At 42.7% G+C, this 18,882-nt stretch overlaps 1 protein-coding gene across 1 annotated transcript; it reads left to right on the forward strand.

Annotated features, from left to right (window-relative positions):
- Positions 1-438: 438 nt before the first annotated feature.
- Positions 439-6,873, forward strand: LOC308362071 (NXPE family member 3-like; the record flags this gene model as incomplete). The annotated part of the gene is made up of 6 exons (XM_080834567.1): positions 439-852; positions 1,856-2,271; positions 2,417-2,487; positions 2,625-2,828; positions 5,600-5,940; positions 6,679-6,873. The coding sequence occupies 6 exons, from the start codon at positions 439-441 to the stop codon at positions 6,871-6,873; spliced, it is 1,641 nt and encodes a 546-aa protein (XP_080690693.1).
- Positions 6,874-18,882: the final 12,009 nt, after the last annotated feature.

Below are 18,882 nucleotides of genomic sequence, written 5' to 3' on the forward strand. Positions count from 1 at the left end.
GACATTGTCGTGCAACTCTGCTCTAACAGATACCCCAGCCACAGATACCCCTTCCAAGTTTAGCTTGTCAGCTCTCAAACTGGGTATGACATGGCTGACACTGGTTGATTTTGGTATGAGTGGCCCGGGTTTCTATCAACTGTAATGTTGCTAACAAAATATACCTCTAAAAAATAATGCAGTAAGAAAAAACGTGGCCACACAAGCATTAGAATCTATATGTGACACTGTATTTCAGTAAGTAGTATATAAGAACTCAATTGAAAAGTCTGTTAATTGTGCAACCACTGGCCCAAATTATGGTGTCCACCTAGATATTGCTCTGCTGCAGAATAGCAAACATGGTTTTGCAGGATGATACAGGGCATGTTGGGGAGAGAAATGAGTGTTTTGTTTGTTTGATTGTTTATGTCTGTTCAGGTGATGTGGTACACATACATGGGCGGCCACTTCCAAGGGCCCTCCCGCAGCTATGGGCGGCCTCTTCCCAAGCCCCTCCCGCAGCTGCACATGCCCAGGTCCGATGGTCTCCCTGACCATACACCAAAGCCCAACAACCAAACGGTCTCTCCAGCCTCCGCCATAAATGACCCGGGCTTCAGTGAGGATGAGTGGGACCGGATGCTGAAGCTGCTCCACTGGCCTGGACCAGACCGCCAGATTACCGGATTACCAGACCACCAGAATACCACCAGTCCGGACCACTCAGCCTTCGTTATTAATGACCTCAAGGGCAGTTACTATGTGGGGGAGGAGCTCTACGTCACAATCGTTGCCAAGGACTTTACCAAAACTCCAAAAAGCTACGGAGGGGATTTATTCCAGGCAAAGGTTTTTTCAAACAAATTAAAGGTCATTTTATTTATGTATTTGGCATCTATGCAGTTCGGCTAATTTCATTATTTTGTTTAATTTAGTTTCCACAGATCTGTTAATGGGTTGATAACAGCATGAGGGGCACTAGGCCTATATATTCAAGAATTACTTGAGCACTCATCTCACTCACCATACCCTTCCTTATTGCAAAAACATAGGGAAAACTAAATGTAATAGTATAGGTCAGTAGCCTACTCTAGCCAGGAGCAAACTCTGCAAGTACTTTGGAGCGTTAAGGAAAGCCTTGCTGAGGGTCTCTATGAGGGGCTTGTGATCTGTCTCCGCTGTGATATTATCTCGTCCAAACAGATGTATTGGAACCGCTTTGTTTCCCTATGACCAGGGTGCGATTTGCCGGGGGGGATGGTGGGGATTTACCCCCCCTCTGGTTATTTTTTGTTCACTGAATTAGCGAGTTCTGTCCAAAACAGTTGCGTTTCAGTTTCAAAGTTTCAGTTTCGGTTTCAGTATTTCAACGTGAATGAGAGGGAGCACAAGAACTGAGCGTCTAGCAGCGATTATCATAGACATATATGATGCATTTATATGAAGAGAATTAGGCCTATGTATTGCTTGTTTTTTTTCATGATAAAAAAAAAAAAAAACATCCCCCCCTCTGGTTTTTGGACAAATCGCACCCTGCCTATGACATTGACATTGTCCAAATGAGCTCTCTCCTCCTGCATGAATCTCAACTACAATCACTCAGCTCTGCTGATCGCCATGCCTCCATGGCACTGGCTAATGTTATGCCCTCTTGCTTTAACACCTGTCTGCGAGTGCCCTCCTTAGCAGCATGACCAGGGACTCATCCCTCGACACTCCATATTTCCACAAATCAGCTTCCTCCCTCAGTCCTCCCTGGGTTATCTCCCCATTGCCCTCACCATAAATGACACCCGAGGGACCAATGCCCAGGGAGCACACAGTTCTTGATAGATGAGTGATTGTTTACTCTACTTTCCCCCCTGGATGTTAGGCCAGTGTGTTTGGAGAGGTGCTGGACCACCTGAACGGTACCTACTCGGCCCGGTTCACACTGCCGTGGGTCGGCCTGGCGTCGGTGGCGGTCCGCCTGATTCACTCTAGCGAGGCCGTGCAGGCCCTCCAGCGGCACCGGAGCACTGATTCCAACCGTGTCTTCTTCATTGGCTACTACGTGGGCAGTAACCCCAAGGGAGCTCGAGTGGAGGAGAAGGTGGAGTGCAACGTCAAGTGGGAGGGGTTGGTGCTGAGCTCCAAGAAGGACTGCTGCTGTGAGTACCATGATGCCAACACCAGGCTGACGTGGCAATGCCTCAAACCCCCAACTCTGCCATGCAGCGCCCTGATGGACCACTCAATGGGTGGCTACAAAAATCACATGACAGCCCTCGAGGAGGTCCTCTTTGACAGGTGAGCAAGAGGGTTTGGTATTTATTGAGATGCTATGTATCATTTAGGTATACAGTTCTTAATGTAATCAAGTGCATATTGAACCTATGACCTTGGTGCTGTGAGAGTTAAGCTGCAGGATGCTGAGTGCTTTGTCTCTCCACAGTCATCATGTTAACCGGTGGCTCAAGGGGGATTCAAGCTTAATTAGAGTCATGGCCTCCAATACAACCATTGGTATGTTTTTCAACTGTCTTTGGAACTGACTGCAGAACCACCCTGGTGCAAAACACACACACACCGACGCATACACATACACATAAACACACACATGAAAACCCTCACGTCATGCTCCCATACTGTCTCTCCTTTAGGGTCGATAGAGTCGTGTAAACCTGGGCTGCCCACACCAATACCAGCAGGGTTCTACATGAACGACGTCTGGACGTCGTTTGTGTGTGCCGCCCGTAATTTTGCAGAGGATGACGCGACCCAGTGTCTGAAGAACAGGCACATCTACATTATGGGAGACTCCACCCTTAGACAGTGGTTTGACCAACTAATCCTGGCTGTGCCAAGTAAGACACACAAATATCACACTGTGCTGCTCACAAGAGAAGATTTAGTACTCTCTTTGTAGACATTTCAGGGACTAAACTGTGTAAATGAAAACTAAAAAACACCTGAAACAGAATGCACTGGAGTATGGGCCAACCTTTTTATATTATTTTTATCTTCATATTATATATAAATATATTATTATCATCATCATGGTTACATCAAAATTACTTCAAAATTATCAGTTTCTCTGGTTTTACTATTTATTGGTAGGCCTATGTGTTCAAGTAAAATGTACATTTTTGTTTTATTCTATAACCTACTGGCAACATTCCTACCAAATTTCAAATACAAATATTGTCATTTAGATCATTTATTTGCAGAAAAATGACAATTGGTCAAAATAGCAAAAAAGATGCAGTGTCTTCAGATCTCGAATAATGCAAAGAAAACAAGCTCATATTCATTTTTAAACTACACAATACTAATGCTTTAACTTAGGAAGAGTTCAGAAATCAATATTTGGTGGAATAACCTTGATTTAAAATCACAACTTTCATGTGTCTTGGCATGCTCTCCACCAGTCTTAAATCGGACTTTTAGGGAACGTTCTTATTTTGTCCTCTGATGGTCCTCTCTGAACCAGAAGTTCCGCTAGAGAAAAATGATTTTCATTTGCCCGACATTTTAATGATAAGCCGGCCAAATATCTAGCCTATTTCTGCTTCTAAATTAGCCCATTGAAGAAAACTGACGGCCTGCATAGCTTAAATAATAACATAATCAGGTAGTTTAGAATGCAACATGTTTATTTTCCTAAGTTTACAATGGGAAACAAAAACATTTATGTCTGATGCGCGTCAATAAGTGGCCTTTAAGCGCAACCTGCTGTGGCGTTAAAATGAGCGCCGCAACATGGTCATTGCTCTGTTCAATGAGAGCAGAGATTCTTAAATTATTCGACCCTCTTGTGAATCCTTTGCACATTTTACTGTGACTATCAATTACCTCGCACCTGAGCCAAGAGAACTTGTCACTCCATAACGACAACAAACCGACATTTCAGCTTTTTCTTTGGTGATGCTGTTCGAACATCTAGGGCTTCAGGTATTCAGTGTTTGGAAAGTTCACTTTCTACATGAACTTGCTCAGTTCATTGTTGATAATTCATAATTTTGAACTAAGTTCACAGCTCCAATTTTCAATATGAGGCGAGTGCTGTAATTTTTCAAAATCTCTGTCTGCAATACCGCTCTCGGCTCTTCCGCGCGCTCACGCACGGTAATAAAAGGAAACGCGCAACACTGCAGGTATTACAGGTTCATCCTCGTCAGAAGGTTTACCCTCATCAGATGTTTTTGGCCTCTGAAAAAAAGCTTTTAAGGCTAGTCTGCTTGGCCATGTTGGATCCTTCTCACTCAGTTCGCTCCTCGTTTGAAACCGAGGGTTTGCGCTTTAAAATGCAGCATATGCGTGTTGTTAAATAACTTTCTAACGGCAGATTAGCCTGTTCCTTTTAAACATAATAAGGGCAGTGCACGTTTGCTTTATAGGCCTTAATATTAGGATTGTTGTCAAAATTGTGTTTGCGAGACGGGATTTTTAAAGAAATTCCAATCAGACAATTTGACCGGTGAGCTCTTCGTTCTGTTGCACCATCTTTGAAGGCCTGTGGAAAGCTCAATATGTTAAAGCTAGACACTTGGTCACCTTCCTATGTATGTATGCATTGTATTGGAATCATGCAGACATTACATTTATAGCACAGATCAGTACAGAAGCATTCATATTTATTTTATTTCATCATTCTTAGTTTGGCTAGTTATTCTGCCTCCCTGCCCGCACGTCCGTGATGTGCCATGGATGTTAATTTAAAAAGGAATCATTGCGGAAAACCCTCAATGCGTAGTGACTGAGATTGCTACAATATGCTTTTCCTCAAACCCTCGGAAAAAAAGACTAAGTTTGTTGGCTGTCTCACACTGTGATAAACCTGTTAAAGTGGCACTATAGTAATCAGACAGTGTTAGGACAGTAGGTAGCGATCTCGTTTAGTAATAGGAAGGTGTACGGTTCAATTCCCATGCCCGCAATCAAGTTTGTAATCGTGTGTGTCTGTGTCTATGCATATCATATGAAATGTGTAATATAAATGAACTTGTGTGTGTGTGCGCACTGTAAGCAAAATGACGGCTCCGCGATCTATTATTATTTTATTTTCTTCATTTAGCTCAGCAAAAACGGTCGTGCCTGCTACGTCCGCGGTGCATCCTTGAATAACGTACCCAGGACGTCTAAAATAGGTTTTCTAGATGTCACCACAAAGCCCTCAGGACGTTCTTGCAACTTCCTGCAGAACGTCCCCAGGACCTATAGAAACACGTTCCCCAGACGTAACCACAATGCCCTCGGGAGGTGCTTGCAACGTCCTGCATAACGTCCCCAGGACCTATAGAAAACGTTTCCCAGTTGTCACCGCAACGTCCTCGGGACGGTCTTTGAACGTCGTGCAAAACGTCCTAAAGTTGTCACGGGAACCATACACATTTACGTTTTTAGAACGTTCAGAGAGACCATTACGGGACGTCTAGGGGACGTCATTTTGCTTACAGGGAACTGTCTAAATTATATTTTGAAATCAGTAAATAAATGTATCTTAAATCTTTGACCAACTTGCTGTTGTTTTTTCTCATAGAACTCACACATATATATATATATATATACAGATATACCACTAGCTGTTTCTCCATCAAGCAAAGGCGTGGTTATCACACTTTGTTGTTTCTCACAGCTCTGAAGCGTATGGACCTCCACCGCGTTCACTATACTGGGCCCCATATGGCCGTGGACGTGCAGAACAACATTGACCTGCACTTCCGCTCACACGGCCTCCCTCTGCGCCTCCCCAAGGCCCCCTTGGTGTCTCTGCACTACATGAGCAACGAGATCGATGGCATGGCCGGTGGCCCGCACACCATCGTCGTCTTCGACATGTGGGCACACTTCACCAACAACCCGCTATCCTACTACGCCTACCGGGTGTCGCTGGTCCGCCGCGCGGTCGTGGCGCTGCTGAGGCGGGCGCCGGAGACCAAGGTCATCATCAAGTCCGCCAACACAACAGGGTACAAGGTGAGCACTGGGAGCAGCCTTCTCTTACCACATGCATTAAATACCACAGTGGGCAATTTAGACTCACAAGTAATTGTGAGTATGAGTGAGTGTGAATATGAGTGAGTGTGGAAGTGTGTGTATCCTTGTGTTTGTGTATGAACTGCAATGTGAGCAGTCTTCTCTTACCATATGCACTGGACCTGGCAGTTTAGACTCACATGTGAGTGCGTGTCTCCTAGTGTGTCTAGGCTGTTGAACTCAAATGTCCATAACCTTGGTGAGTACCCAGCATCAGCATAAAGCACACCTAGGCTACTTGCTACTGGGATAGAAAATGGACGTCTGCCTCTCTGAAGTCCTCCTCCTCTGTCTGTATCTGCTGCTCATGGATTATTACCAAATTCCCTAATGATGTGGGTGCATGAATAGGCGTGAGAGCATGTGCCCCTATTTGCTTGTGCATGTGTAAGTGTGTGTGTGTATCTGACAGTGGTACTAAAAACATACACACCCATCCAAAAATATATGCAAACTTCACTCACACCCACGCACTCTGGGAACATTTTACTTCTTTATTTGGATTTGATAAATAAGTACATATCACTCACATTCACTCATGAACACACACACACACACACACACACACACACACACACACACCTGATGTGACATACAGATGGAACAGTTCAGGGCTCTCATCTTATAATGTGTGTGTGTGTGTGTGTGTGTGTGTCTGTGTGTGTGTGTATTTTGCAGAATATCTATAACAGTGATTGGTTCCTCATGCAGTTCGATCGATTGCTGCACGAAGCGTTCCGTGGCGTGGGAGTTTATTTCCTGGATGTGTGGCAGATGACCTCCTGTCACTACAACAAAGAGGACATCCATCCTGCCCAAATTATTGTTAAAAACGAAATTGACATACTACTCTCCTTTATCTGCCCCAAGTAAGGACACTACCCTTCCTCTTACCCCCACTACTGCCCCTGCCTCCAGTTTGTCTCTCTGGTCCACTCAGCAGTCCCGTCTCCAAAACACCCAACGCACAGCCGGACATAGGAGCATGCAGGCCGAGGTACTACTACAGTACTCCAGGCCTGTGACACCCTGACGTAAAACACAAAGGCCATGAGAGACTCTTACTCTGAAACCAGTGAGCCATGAATGCCTGTCAGTCACGACACAACAGCATGAACTAACTAAACACAGAATTCAATTCAATTCAATTCAATTTTTTTTGTGTATAGCGCCATAACAATACAATTGCCTCTAGGCGCTTAACAGAGCCCAGAGCCTAAACCCTAGCCTGACGATGTCATACTCATGATTCTAGTCAGAATATGAGTCTGATACCGAACCTTTGGGCTATGATTATGGGGCGTGTTTCAACGAAGGAAAGAAAATGCCTATTCGCTGAATTGAACCAATCAGAGCAACATAGTATTACCATCTCTGATAGATTAAACTTTTACCTGATCCCGTAGGAAGGACGGCAAAAACATCTTTTCAATCGACAAATGCCTTGATCGCGTTTCTCTGTTCCTCTTTCAAAATGAATGCGCTGTCAATGTCTGTTGAGATATGCCTGCTCACGTTAATTAATTAGCATTAAGGCTACAAGCTACAGTTTGTTTCAATGGGTTTTTTGTGTACGCGTTAGCAATGATCTAACAATAATGGTCTAGAGAGCTTTAGTTAAGACAAACAATACTCTGCAACATTCGTGTTGCACATGCACAACTAACCGAGTCAATGTAGACATTAAAAAGTCGTGTAGATAGCTTAATTCACATAAAATATTCCCCACTAAGCACACGAGACACGGCCATCTTGGTCGGAGTTTGAATCTACCGGTTAATTCAACTCAAGCGTTGGTATCTGTCCATCAACGTATAAAGCCGCCCTGACAATTTGATTGGTCCGGTTTTATCCGACCGATGCAACTCTCTCCCAATTAGCCCAGAGCCAGACCAAATCTCCCTGACCAAAAAATTTGTGGGCGGGGTTTGGGCTGGTATCCAGGCTACCTAAACCCCCTTAGTGCATGCACAATGGCAACAGGGGCAATAAAAAACTCCCTGTCAGGCAGGAAGAAACCTTAAGCAGAACCACGACACATAAGGGGGGACCATCTGCTTGAGGTCGGCCGGGTGGCGATACGAAGGTGGGGAGGGGGGAAGGGGGAGGGTTGTGTGGTAGAAGGTGAAAGGAAACAACAGGTGTTGTTGTACACAGCCAGCATTTGGTCGCTGGACATAGTATGTATACAGACATCCGGTGGTAAATACATGATACAGGCAATACCAGTTTACTGTACTAATAGGGTTACTGTTACAGGGGGAAGGGATGTAGGGACAGAGAAACATTTCAGTGGTGGCAATAATCTATATTGTATATAAATGCTAGCATAGGGTATGGGGTAGAGTAAGTGTACGGCAATGCAGTGGCGGTGGGTGCAATGGGCAGAGGGTTTCTCCAGGTAGACCAGGTGGAGAGACAGCACAGTAGCGTCCCATGGCGGAGATAGTATAGATTAGTAGGGAAAGAAAAGGAAGAAATTGAGTGGGTAGAGTTCAGCTGTCCATGTGCGTAGATGAGGAGTGGTGGGGGTGAGGAGCAATATTTGAGCAAAATGATTTTTGTCATCATCTTTTGAAATGTAGCTGGAGCTGAACACAGTCCATAGGGCACTCTGCAGTACTGATACAGACCTTCATGTGTAATGAAACAATGCAATATATTCATGGACACAACCGTGTGCTGTACGTGTTAGTGACCAACACAACCACGATGGCTGATTTGCAAAGCCTCTTGGTTGAGGAATGGAATGCCATCCCACAGCAATGGGTGACCAGGCTGGTGACCTGCATGAGGAGGTGGTGCCAGGCTGTTGTGGCTGCGTATGGATCTTCCACCTGCTCCTGAGGGTGTATTAAATGAATAAAGTGTAAAATTGCCAATAAGTTTTGTTTGTTCCTTGTAGGTGGTGGGCCGAGGTGCGATTTCGTGCATTATAACGTTCCTTGGATATGGAGAAGCCACGTTTTTGTAAATATGTTCTACGTTTGTATTCACGTTAGACAAAAATTGTTGCCACTTGCAGTTATTGCTTATTAAGTCGTTATCGATAACTTTATTCCCCATTATTTCCGAGGCAAATAGAGAGGGCAGCTACACTTTGGGTCCGATACTCGTGACGTTTTGTCGTTGTTATCCAATCGCGTTCTTGGAATTGCGCCAGTGAAGTTAATGAGCAGTCCAACAACACTGTTTACATCTTTGTCCATGTAGTGTGAATTGTGGAATATATGGGTCATTTTTAGACGTTGCGTTACAGTTTTCAAATCGAGGTGATGAACTCTTTACTCAACTATAAATAGAACAACTATGAATGTAGAGGTAACGTTAAAGCAGCCTGAATCAATAGCTAACCATGATCGATTTTTAAAGCTGTGTTTGTAAGGTGGAATCACTAACCCTATTCCTTAGGGTACATACTTTTGCTTTTACATAGCAACATTTTATGATGGTTTGTTTCTGACTGTTACATCAATTGTGTTTAGGATTCTGTTTCTTGGCAAACACTAATAAACGTTTTTCATTCATTGAGCCATTGTATTTCATTCAAGTTTTACACATCTATCACGTCATAAAAAAGAGCCACCTGTATCAGCTACCTGTATCAGCTACAATGACCTGCTGCATGCATGTAGTAGAAGTTGATGGCCCAATAAGCCCCTTTACAGCTGTCAGTTGGGGAAAATTCTGTGAATCAGTGTTTCTCTGGAGAGAACTCAGGAGGAATCCTTGATACCAGATAACAGTGGCTACCACCGAGAATGCTACTGCCATTTCACAAATATCACTAAGATCAAAGGAGCCCAAAAGAGGAGAGAGAAAGCAGCTTTATTTCAACAAAACGTCACAAAAGGTTGGTATCAAAAAAATAAATGCCGTGTTAATGTTGAACTCAACTTGGACCTGTAAATGAGAAAATAAATGACATTTAGTGGCAAGTCTCATATAAGGGTACATAGTGTGTGAGTGTACAAATGAGTGTGTATTGGACCCAGGTGACTGCTCACCTAGTAAATATGTCTGATGCTCAGCAGAAGGCAGCTTGCAATTTCAAGTGACTTAAATGTTACGAAGAAATGGCTGTTCAGGGTAACTGTAAAAGTGGTGACGAGATCTTGATGACTGAGAACACTTGGTCAGATAAATCCGCATGTCTCCGCTGGACAGACTGGTCAAGCAAACCCAGCAGGATGGTTTACCTGACTCAGGTGTGGTGCTGCACCCTCCCACTGGGCAGTGCTGCCTTCATCCACCTAGAAGGACCATCAGAGGAAATCTTTACCAATGACCTCCTCATGAGTGTTGATCATGTCTATCATGACACACACACACACACACACACACACACAAACCTCATCATGAGTGTTGATCATGTCTATCATGACACACACACACACACACACACACACACAAACCTCATCATGAGTGTTGATCATGTCTATCATGACACACACACACACACAAACCTCATCATGAGTGTTGATCATGTCTATCATGACACACACACACACACACACACACACAAACCTCATCATGAGTGTTGATCATGTCTATCATGACACACACACACACACACACACACAAACCTCATCATGAGTGTTGATCATGTCTATCATGACACACACACACACACACACACACAAACCTCATCATGAGTGTTGATGACTACTCTTCATAGATTACAGCTCGGCTTTTAATACCATCGTCCCAAACCGGCTGATCACCAAACTCCTTGATCTGGGCCTCAGCAACAACCTGTGTATGTGGATTAAGGATTTCCTAACAGATCGCCCGCAGACAGTGAGACTGGGTCCTCACCAATCCTCGAGCCTTTCCCTCAGCACTGGAGCTCCACATAACAAGGCTGTGTATTGAGTCCCCTGCTCTACTCCGTATACACATATGACTGCACCAACACCCATCCTTCAAATACTGTGATCAAATTTGCAGATGACACCACTGTGGTAGGACAAATCACCCATAAAAATGAAAGTGCCTACAGAGAGGAAGTTGACAGACTGACAGAATGGTGTCACAAAAACAACCTGACCCTAAATGTCAGAAAGTCAAAAGAAATCATAGTCGACTTCAGACGGCAAAAGGCGAACCCTCAACCCCTCATCATTAATGGTGAGGAAGTGGAGAGGACCTCATGCTTTCAGTTCCTGCGGGTTATGCTCTCAGAGGACCTGAAATGGGTGATGAACACAACTGCCACAGTAAGGAAAGCACAACAGCGGCTCTACTTCTTGAGAATATTGAGGAAAAACAACCTGTCTCCCGAGCTGCTTAAGACTTTTTACCACTGCTGCATTGAAAGTGTGATCACAAACTGTAGGCTATCACTGCATGGTACGTCAACTGCACAGACAAGGACAGGAAATCCCTCAGTCGAGTCATAAGGTCTGCTGAGAGAATAGTTGGACTTCCACTGCCTACCCTGGACGACATCTTTAGGACGCGCTGCCTCCGTCGAGCATGTGGCATTTTAAAGGATGAGACTCACCCCGCAAACCATCTCTTCACCCTGCTACCCTCTGGCAGGCGCTACCGGGCCACTACAGCCCGCACCTCCAGACTGCAGGTATATTCTATTCTATGTGTATAATGACACACACACACCTCATCATGAGTGTTGATTATGTGCATCATGACACACACACACACACACAAATACACACACACACACACGTCATCGTGCGTGTTGATCATGTGTATGACTGACACACACACACACACACACACACACACACACACCTCATCATGAGTGTTGATCAGTGTTGTGCATGAACACGTTCATTTTTACGAGAACGATGAACTGAACGCAACTTAATTAGAATGAATTTGAATGGTGAACACGTTCATATTATCTGGGTCCGGTGCAACTTAGGTCTAGCTAAAACGTTACGGAATATTTTCCTTCTACTGAGGAAAGACGCTGTTTAAATCGAATGCTTGCAACCTGTCATTGCTCAGTACAGGTTAAAAAGGCCATAGTAATTATTGCCCAGACAGAGCATGTTTCGGTAAATGACCAAATTTGGTTATTGCGTTGGTCATGTGATAGTGTTTCGATTTCTATTCACGGCTTATTTAGATGGAGTGGCAGTTAACTTCGGGAATATTTTCACATAATTGAACGTTGCACTTTGTTGAAGTTGTGTGCGTCCATGTATCCTATATGTAAGTTTGACTTTGTAGTCTACCTTGTCATTGTGTGTTTCGTTTGTTATAGTTTAGCTTGCTCATGATTGTTACGAGCACTGTCACCTAATTAATCCAGCATGATGGTTAATGGTAGTGTTCGTGAACTGGCTTAGCATGAACTCGCTTAGCATAAACTGCTAATTACAACCAGTTGCACATGGTTCCCACCAAAGCAGCAGCAAGTACGTAGTTGAGCCAAATAAAACAGCAATGCACGGCTTCACAATCTGACCGCATAGGGGAGAGCTAAAGAACAAATTTGGCTGCCGTTTTTCAGACGGTAGGCTTTTTGCGCCACCTACAGTTCTTTACTTGGAATATCATCCAAGGCCGATGGGGACCATGGGAACCATCAGTTTTTGGTATTTTATGACTTTCTTTTAAAATGTTAGTAGACTTAGACAAAGACCTGCAAAATCATATTTGTTTTGTTTTATTAGGTTAATGGACGGTCCATTCTGGCTGAACACAGTGAATACATGTTGACTTGTGTTCTCCTCCAGGGTTCTATCACCATGTTGCGGAGCAAAAAAAAGGACATGAAGGAGAAAATAAAACTTCTCAATGACAGCTTATTGCAAGAACAACAAAATAAGGCTGGACTGAATAAAATGGTTAGTTTGTTTTGTCCTTGTATTGTTTCACATTCTTTCACATAAAGGACATAGTAATTCATTGTTCGTCTCCTTTACTGACAGACGTCTAAGAACCAGGGAAAGGTTGCAAGTTCAAGACTGTTCCTGACGATAATCTTCTCAATGGTTTGTTCAGTCAAAATGATTGTGTTATTCACATGTTTTACGCCTACTTGACTTTCTACCAAATGTTTGTATACCTGCTAGTCTCTATTCTCATCCTCCCTCCCTTCCTCTTCTCTGCTTATCCTTCGCCTTCTCCTTCTGGATGCTGGAGTTTGTAACATAAATGTAGTTTAAATATAAATTGAGAATTCCATTCAACATGAATAAACCAATTTTGAGAATGGACATATTTAACAATGTTTGCAGAAATAAAGAATGTACTATTCAAACTCTTAATATCCGCTGTAGATGCAGTCAGAGACGGAGCTCTGCCAGGAAGAAAAAACGCATCACTGAAGGACCAGGCTCAATATGTACGTTTCAACAGTCACACGTCACAATTCATCTCTCAGCATATTGTAGATCTTCTTTAAAGCATCAGTGCTGTTGTCAGACCGAATATTGAAAAAAGGAGAGAATATTGTGTATTCTTGTGTTTTTCATAAATATACTGGTTCGTTTTTACAGATTGTATCACTGGAAAACACAGCCCACAAGAGATTGGTGAGAATTTTTGGTCAACCATTATGTGACATCATACCATAGTTTGATAACATAGTTTAAATTGATGTTCCAATCCTAAGGTGTTGTTCTTCTTGACACTGGTGAAGGCTTCAGCACTACAGTGTGAGCTGATGGACAAGAAGACAGAGGTCTTTTTTAGATGCGTCCGGCATCTCTATAAGAGGGTATGTCCGTCCGTCGTTCGGTCTGTCGGTCGGTCGGTCGGTCGGTCTGTCGGTCGGTCGGTCGGTCGGTCGGTCTGAAACGCCTGTCTGAAACGCATTCTTTCAATTGTAATTCCCTCCTGTGTCCACAAGGTGGCAGAGTTGAGTTGACGCATCTTGTTATCCGCTCGGACTTGTTTTCTACACAATAGGTATTGGAGTGTTTCCCAATAACATTTCATCCCATTCGTTTTCTCCATGTCTCAATTTCACCATGTTGTTGTCTTACTCACCCAGTCACACATGTGCTCTATCTGCACCTACATTGGTCAGTGTTTATGTAATGCCCATTACTTGATATGGATTTTTACTGTAAACCTCAAACTATGAAAAGCAGTTGTGAAACATGATCCATGCAAGAGATTCTAAGTCTCAGTGTCATCTTCCTCAGACGCAGGCTGATGGACTTCATGGACTGGGTGGCAGAGCTGAAGGGAACATAGTCTGTCCCCTTGCCTCTTTACCCTCATAACCAGAAACCCTCCCACAAGAGAGGTGAGCGGTGGTTAGTGTGGGCTATTGTGAGGAAGTGAGCTCTCTTAGGATGTTTGACGTTTATATGCATAATTCAGCGTTAGAAAAGAGAACAGAAAAGAGAACACATGCTGTCTTTGAAGTAGCCTACACGATTATATAAACACGTTACATCTGAGCAGGTTGACTTGTGGGTTTTATCACCGTTTCTTCTCCGTCTTGTCTTTAGCGAGAGACAACTGGAGGAATTTGTTAACCAAAGGTCGGCTTCAGCAAGTAGGTTAATTTGGAGGACGCCTTAATGTTCTTAGTTTTTGCCTGAATGTATTTGTCTCAGAGACTCCATTCCTATAGCCATAATAAACTAAACTAGCTTATTCTTATTAAACTGGTATTATTCTTGCATTATAGCATGTTAGTTAATATTCCACTATAATCTGTCACCCAACTAAGGACACTTAAATTAATGCACACGTTTATTTTTCTGCCTTTTCACCTCTTTTTTTCCACCCAGATATTCCTGAGAAACAAGGTGACTGCCCCAGAGCTGGACGCCAGAATGGCCTCAGTCAACCAGGCCAGGTTCTACCTCTGAAGAGCCCATCTGTTCCCCTGACTTCCCTCAATTCTCTCATAAATGGATGTCTCCACAGAATACAATTCTTTGTCATTTCATATTTAACCATCTTAACCCCAAGCCTGCCCCCGTGTTGATAAATGGTACACCAATAGCTTTCGACCAGTTATTTCGACAATTTCAATGCACTTTATCCTTCTTAATCTCTTTTTTTTATGTCGTTGTATCCGCTCATTTGTAAAGCAGTTTGAATAACCAATGTGTATGAATTGTGCCACTAAATAAAACTTGCTCTACGCAAGTGACGCAACATAAAATGAATGCAGGAAGTGCAAGAATTGTTGGATACATATGGAAGTCTACTGATTAATATTCCTTGTGCATTAGTGGATCCATAGATCATTACAGTATATTATGATCTAGGTCGTTATCATGCAGGAAGTAGAAGCTTCTGCCTCTGATGATGTGTTTTACTACAACATGCACTTCCCTTCTTTTACAGTAGGGGGCACAAGGGATCTTACACGTCACTGAGCACTAAAACTTTTCCTATGCCTCTGTCCCATTTAAATGTTAATCTTTACATACAAACACAAAGAAGTGTTGAAGCTTGCCTAGGGGCACCAAATGTGCTAGGGCCATCCCTGAATATCTTGACAAACCAGGTATGCTTTTCATTTCTATCAGATTTGACGAGGAGGCTTTCAATCCCAGTGGCAGGAATTCATCTCAGTCAGCTATACTGGGTTGGGATTTTGCTATTATCAACCTGAGAGAGAATTGCGTAGACCGCGATCCTTCCAGCCCTCTCACCAATAATAGCTGGGAACCCAGGATTCTGTTCTGTTTGATGTGCTGTGAGAGGTTACACACTGAAACAGATCACTGCAAGGTGGAAAGACTAGAGAAATGAGAAGTTACAATGATAGCATTACTAGTGTTTACACCCACAAAATATTACACACACAAAAAGCCAAAACACAATTGCTGAAAATACTCACACTGCATTCATAAAGTATTTAAATGAAACACTGCCCCAACTTTGTGTCAAACCCTAAATTACTTAAATTGATTCAACTGTAATAATGTATATGCAACCCCACAGTGCTAGTGCCCTTACATAGGCCTATGCATACTAGTTAAAGTATCACACACAGAGAAAAGCACTGGGGTTAATCTACACGTAGCCATCATGTTCACAGGCAACAAGCTTTACTGACTGCATTTAGAATCTGACTGATTATTCACATCGTGCCGGTTCTATTGCGTGGCAACTTAACAGAACCTTCACAAGAGACCCACAATTCCATCACTTAAGGTAAGGGTTACAGAGCTTTTCATGAGTTAGCTTAGCCTTGGCTGGTTATTTCTGTTTCTGTCTAATGTTTTCCTGATTTATTTACGTCATGCCCTGCAGGTGGAGCTATCTCTTCACCCTCTCTTCCTCCCTTCCTCCCTCCCGCCCACACACACACACCCGCAAACAAAATAGATAGAAGCTGAAGGTATTTGTCGTAAGGAGGACACTTTTGAACAGACAGAGTTTGAGGTAACATGGAACAGAAGGTAAGCTATATCTGATTTAGTCTCTTTACACTTTTGAGTTATCTACAAGCTCTCTGTACTCTACTACTACTACTACCATTGTGTGATGTTGTTTATACTGGTTTTCTGATCTGATGTTGTCTGTCTGTGTTTTTAAGAACACACCAGTGACAGGTGGCGTAGGCATACTTCATAGAGTCAAGGATGGGAAGCATCACTATGAAGTGGACATCGTTTTTAAGGAAGGGAGAGACAAAACTAGAATTTTCATGAGGTTTACATTCCATTGTTCACAATACTCTCACTCTGCAAGCATTCTTACTGTATTTTTTCTATATTATATTTACTGTTTTTTTCTGATGCTGTCATGTACGTCTCATGAAAACAGTGTGACAATATATGTAAAATGTTTACGTGATTGAAAAGTCTCATTCGCAACGCATAAATGGCATCTTTAATGCTGCTCACCCAGAACAGGAGATCAACTCTTGCAGATTAATGGATTCGACATGGAGGACTTATCCCCAGAAATGTTTGCAGACCTGTTGTCTAAAGGCAGTCCTATGCTGGTGAGTTCAGTTCTTAAACTATCTAACGCTCCCCATCTCACTGGTCACCTTCACATTTTACAATCCAGACTATACCTGGTAACCTGACTTGCTAAGATAAGGTGTTATGTTCTGAGACTGTAATTAATACACTTTCTTTAAAACAAGACACACTGCAAACCCAAACAGTTCTACTAACTTATTAACATTGTGTATTCAGTACTTAAAACCTGGTATTTAGTTGACCCAACTTAAAATGTGTACGTTTTCTGAGCAAGTGAAGATGTTTTAATTGTATTGGAATGTATTTGTTTGAGTGAACATTGCCTGATAACTCATATTTGTTTAGAATCTGACGTCATCAACGTCTTTGAAAATACCATTGTAGAGTTCTTGTGATGAGACACGGAGACAGCAGACTTAAGGTAGAGGAGTCGTTTAGTAATCGAGAGGTTGGAAGGTTGCTAGGTCGATTCCCCACTCCTCCGTACCAAGTGTATAAGTGTGAACCCTTAAACTGCTTCTGTTCTATAAATGTAAAATTCCTTGTAAATTAGTTTGGATAAATGCTTTCTGCTAAATCACAGATGTAAATGTACATCTGGCAACACTGGGAAGGCGGTCGACCAATGACCGTTCTCTCTACAGTAAGAGCTTGCTCAAGAAGTTGGAACGTAAGGAAGATACCCTTTCAAAAACTTGTAAGGGCGTAATAACTAGTTTGCGAAAGACCCAGAGAAACACAAATATCCGACGTAGCAGAATCCTGGGAGATTTTGGAATAATATGACTTTAGAGAACTAAACATTTTTTAAATGAAAACAAAATAAATCAGTTTAGCCAATGTATAATTTTTAAGTTAAGTTTACTTAAAAAAATATATATGTGTACTCAAATTTTATTATGTAATTGGTTACATCAAAAGTTTTAAGTACGCTGAACTTGTTCAGGTTAACAGTGCAGGTGGCTTTACTCTGGCTATATATTAAGTTCCTTCTATCATCACAGGCAGTCCACCACCCTGGGGTAAGGGGCAACCCTGAGGAGGCTCCAGAGAGAACAGGGGGATTCTCTCCGTTCTACAAAGAGGAGACTGTCCTGACCATCTCCATGAACATGGTGACTGACCCAAACCTGCAGGTCTGTTGTCAGGGAGATGAGGATCTCCAGGGAGATGAAGATCTTCAGGTAGATGATGACTGTGAGCTGGAGAATGTTCTGCTAGTCAAAATGGTGGGCACTACGGTGGCTGTGGTGAGAGGCCGGGGCTGTCTACCTGGGCAGACCTGTGGCAAGGGCTGTGGCACCACAGACTGCACTCGTGAGATTGTGTTCGTGTCAGAAGGGGTTGAAGGTGAGAATATTTTCATTGCTAGTTTAACAAGTCCTGGTTTAGATGAACTCACAAACATTTGTTGGTGTCTTGTTTTTAAATATTCACGACTACCTCTTGTTGAGTTTGGAGTCATGAAGGATTTGTGAATACATTTTTTTCAGTGACTCAAGAGCGCTCTGATTTCCAAATAGACATCAAGCGAAAAAACATGGTTATCCAAGACTACAGAAGTCAAAAGTTTCTAAAACAAATTGCAAACAAGGCCTGTTTGAGGAGGTACCAACAAGGAGGTACCAACCATAGTGACAATGTATTTTCAGGATTTGTGGACATTTCTTGATATATTTTCATCTGATAAATGTAATCACATACCATATCCATGATTTGCTTTGCCTTCTCAGCAAATATGACAATTATCTATTACGACTCAGATCAAGTGGATGGTATAGGTGAATTTAAAGGAATGCCAGTTGTCTTGAACTTTACGGATACAAACAAGTACCTAAAATGTTCCAGAACTGGCGATGATGTGACTTTGAGTGTCATGGTAAGTCGTATAATCAAAAACACACGTCTGCAAACATTTTTCAAGCGCAAATGACAAAATAATGTTATTTTTGTTATGTAATAGTTTTCTTCCTTCGGGGAACTACTATACAATTATACT

Source organism: Sprattus sprattus (genome assembly GCF_963457725.1).
Source record: "Sprattus sprattus genome assembly, chromosome: 3".
NCBI classification, from domain to species: Eukaryota; Metazoa; Chordata; class Actinopteri; order Clupeiformes; family Clupeidae; genus Sprattus; species Sprattus sprattus.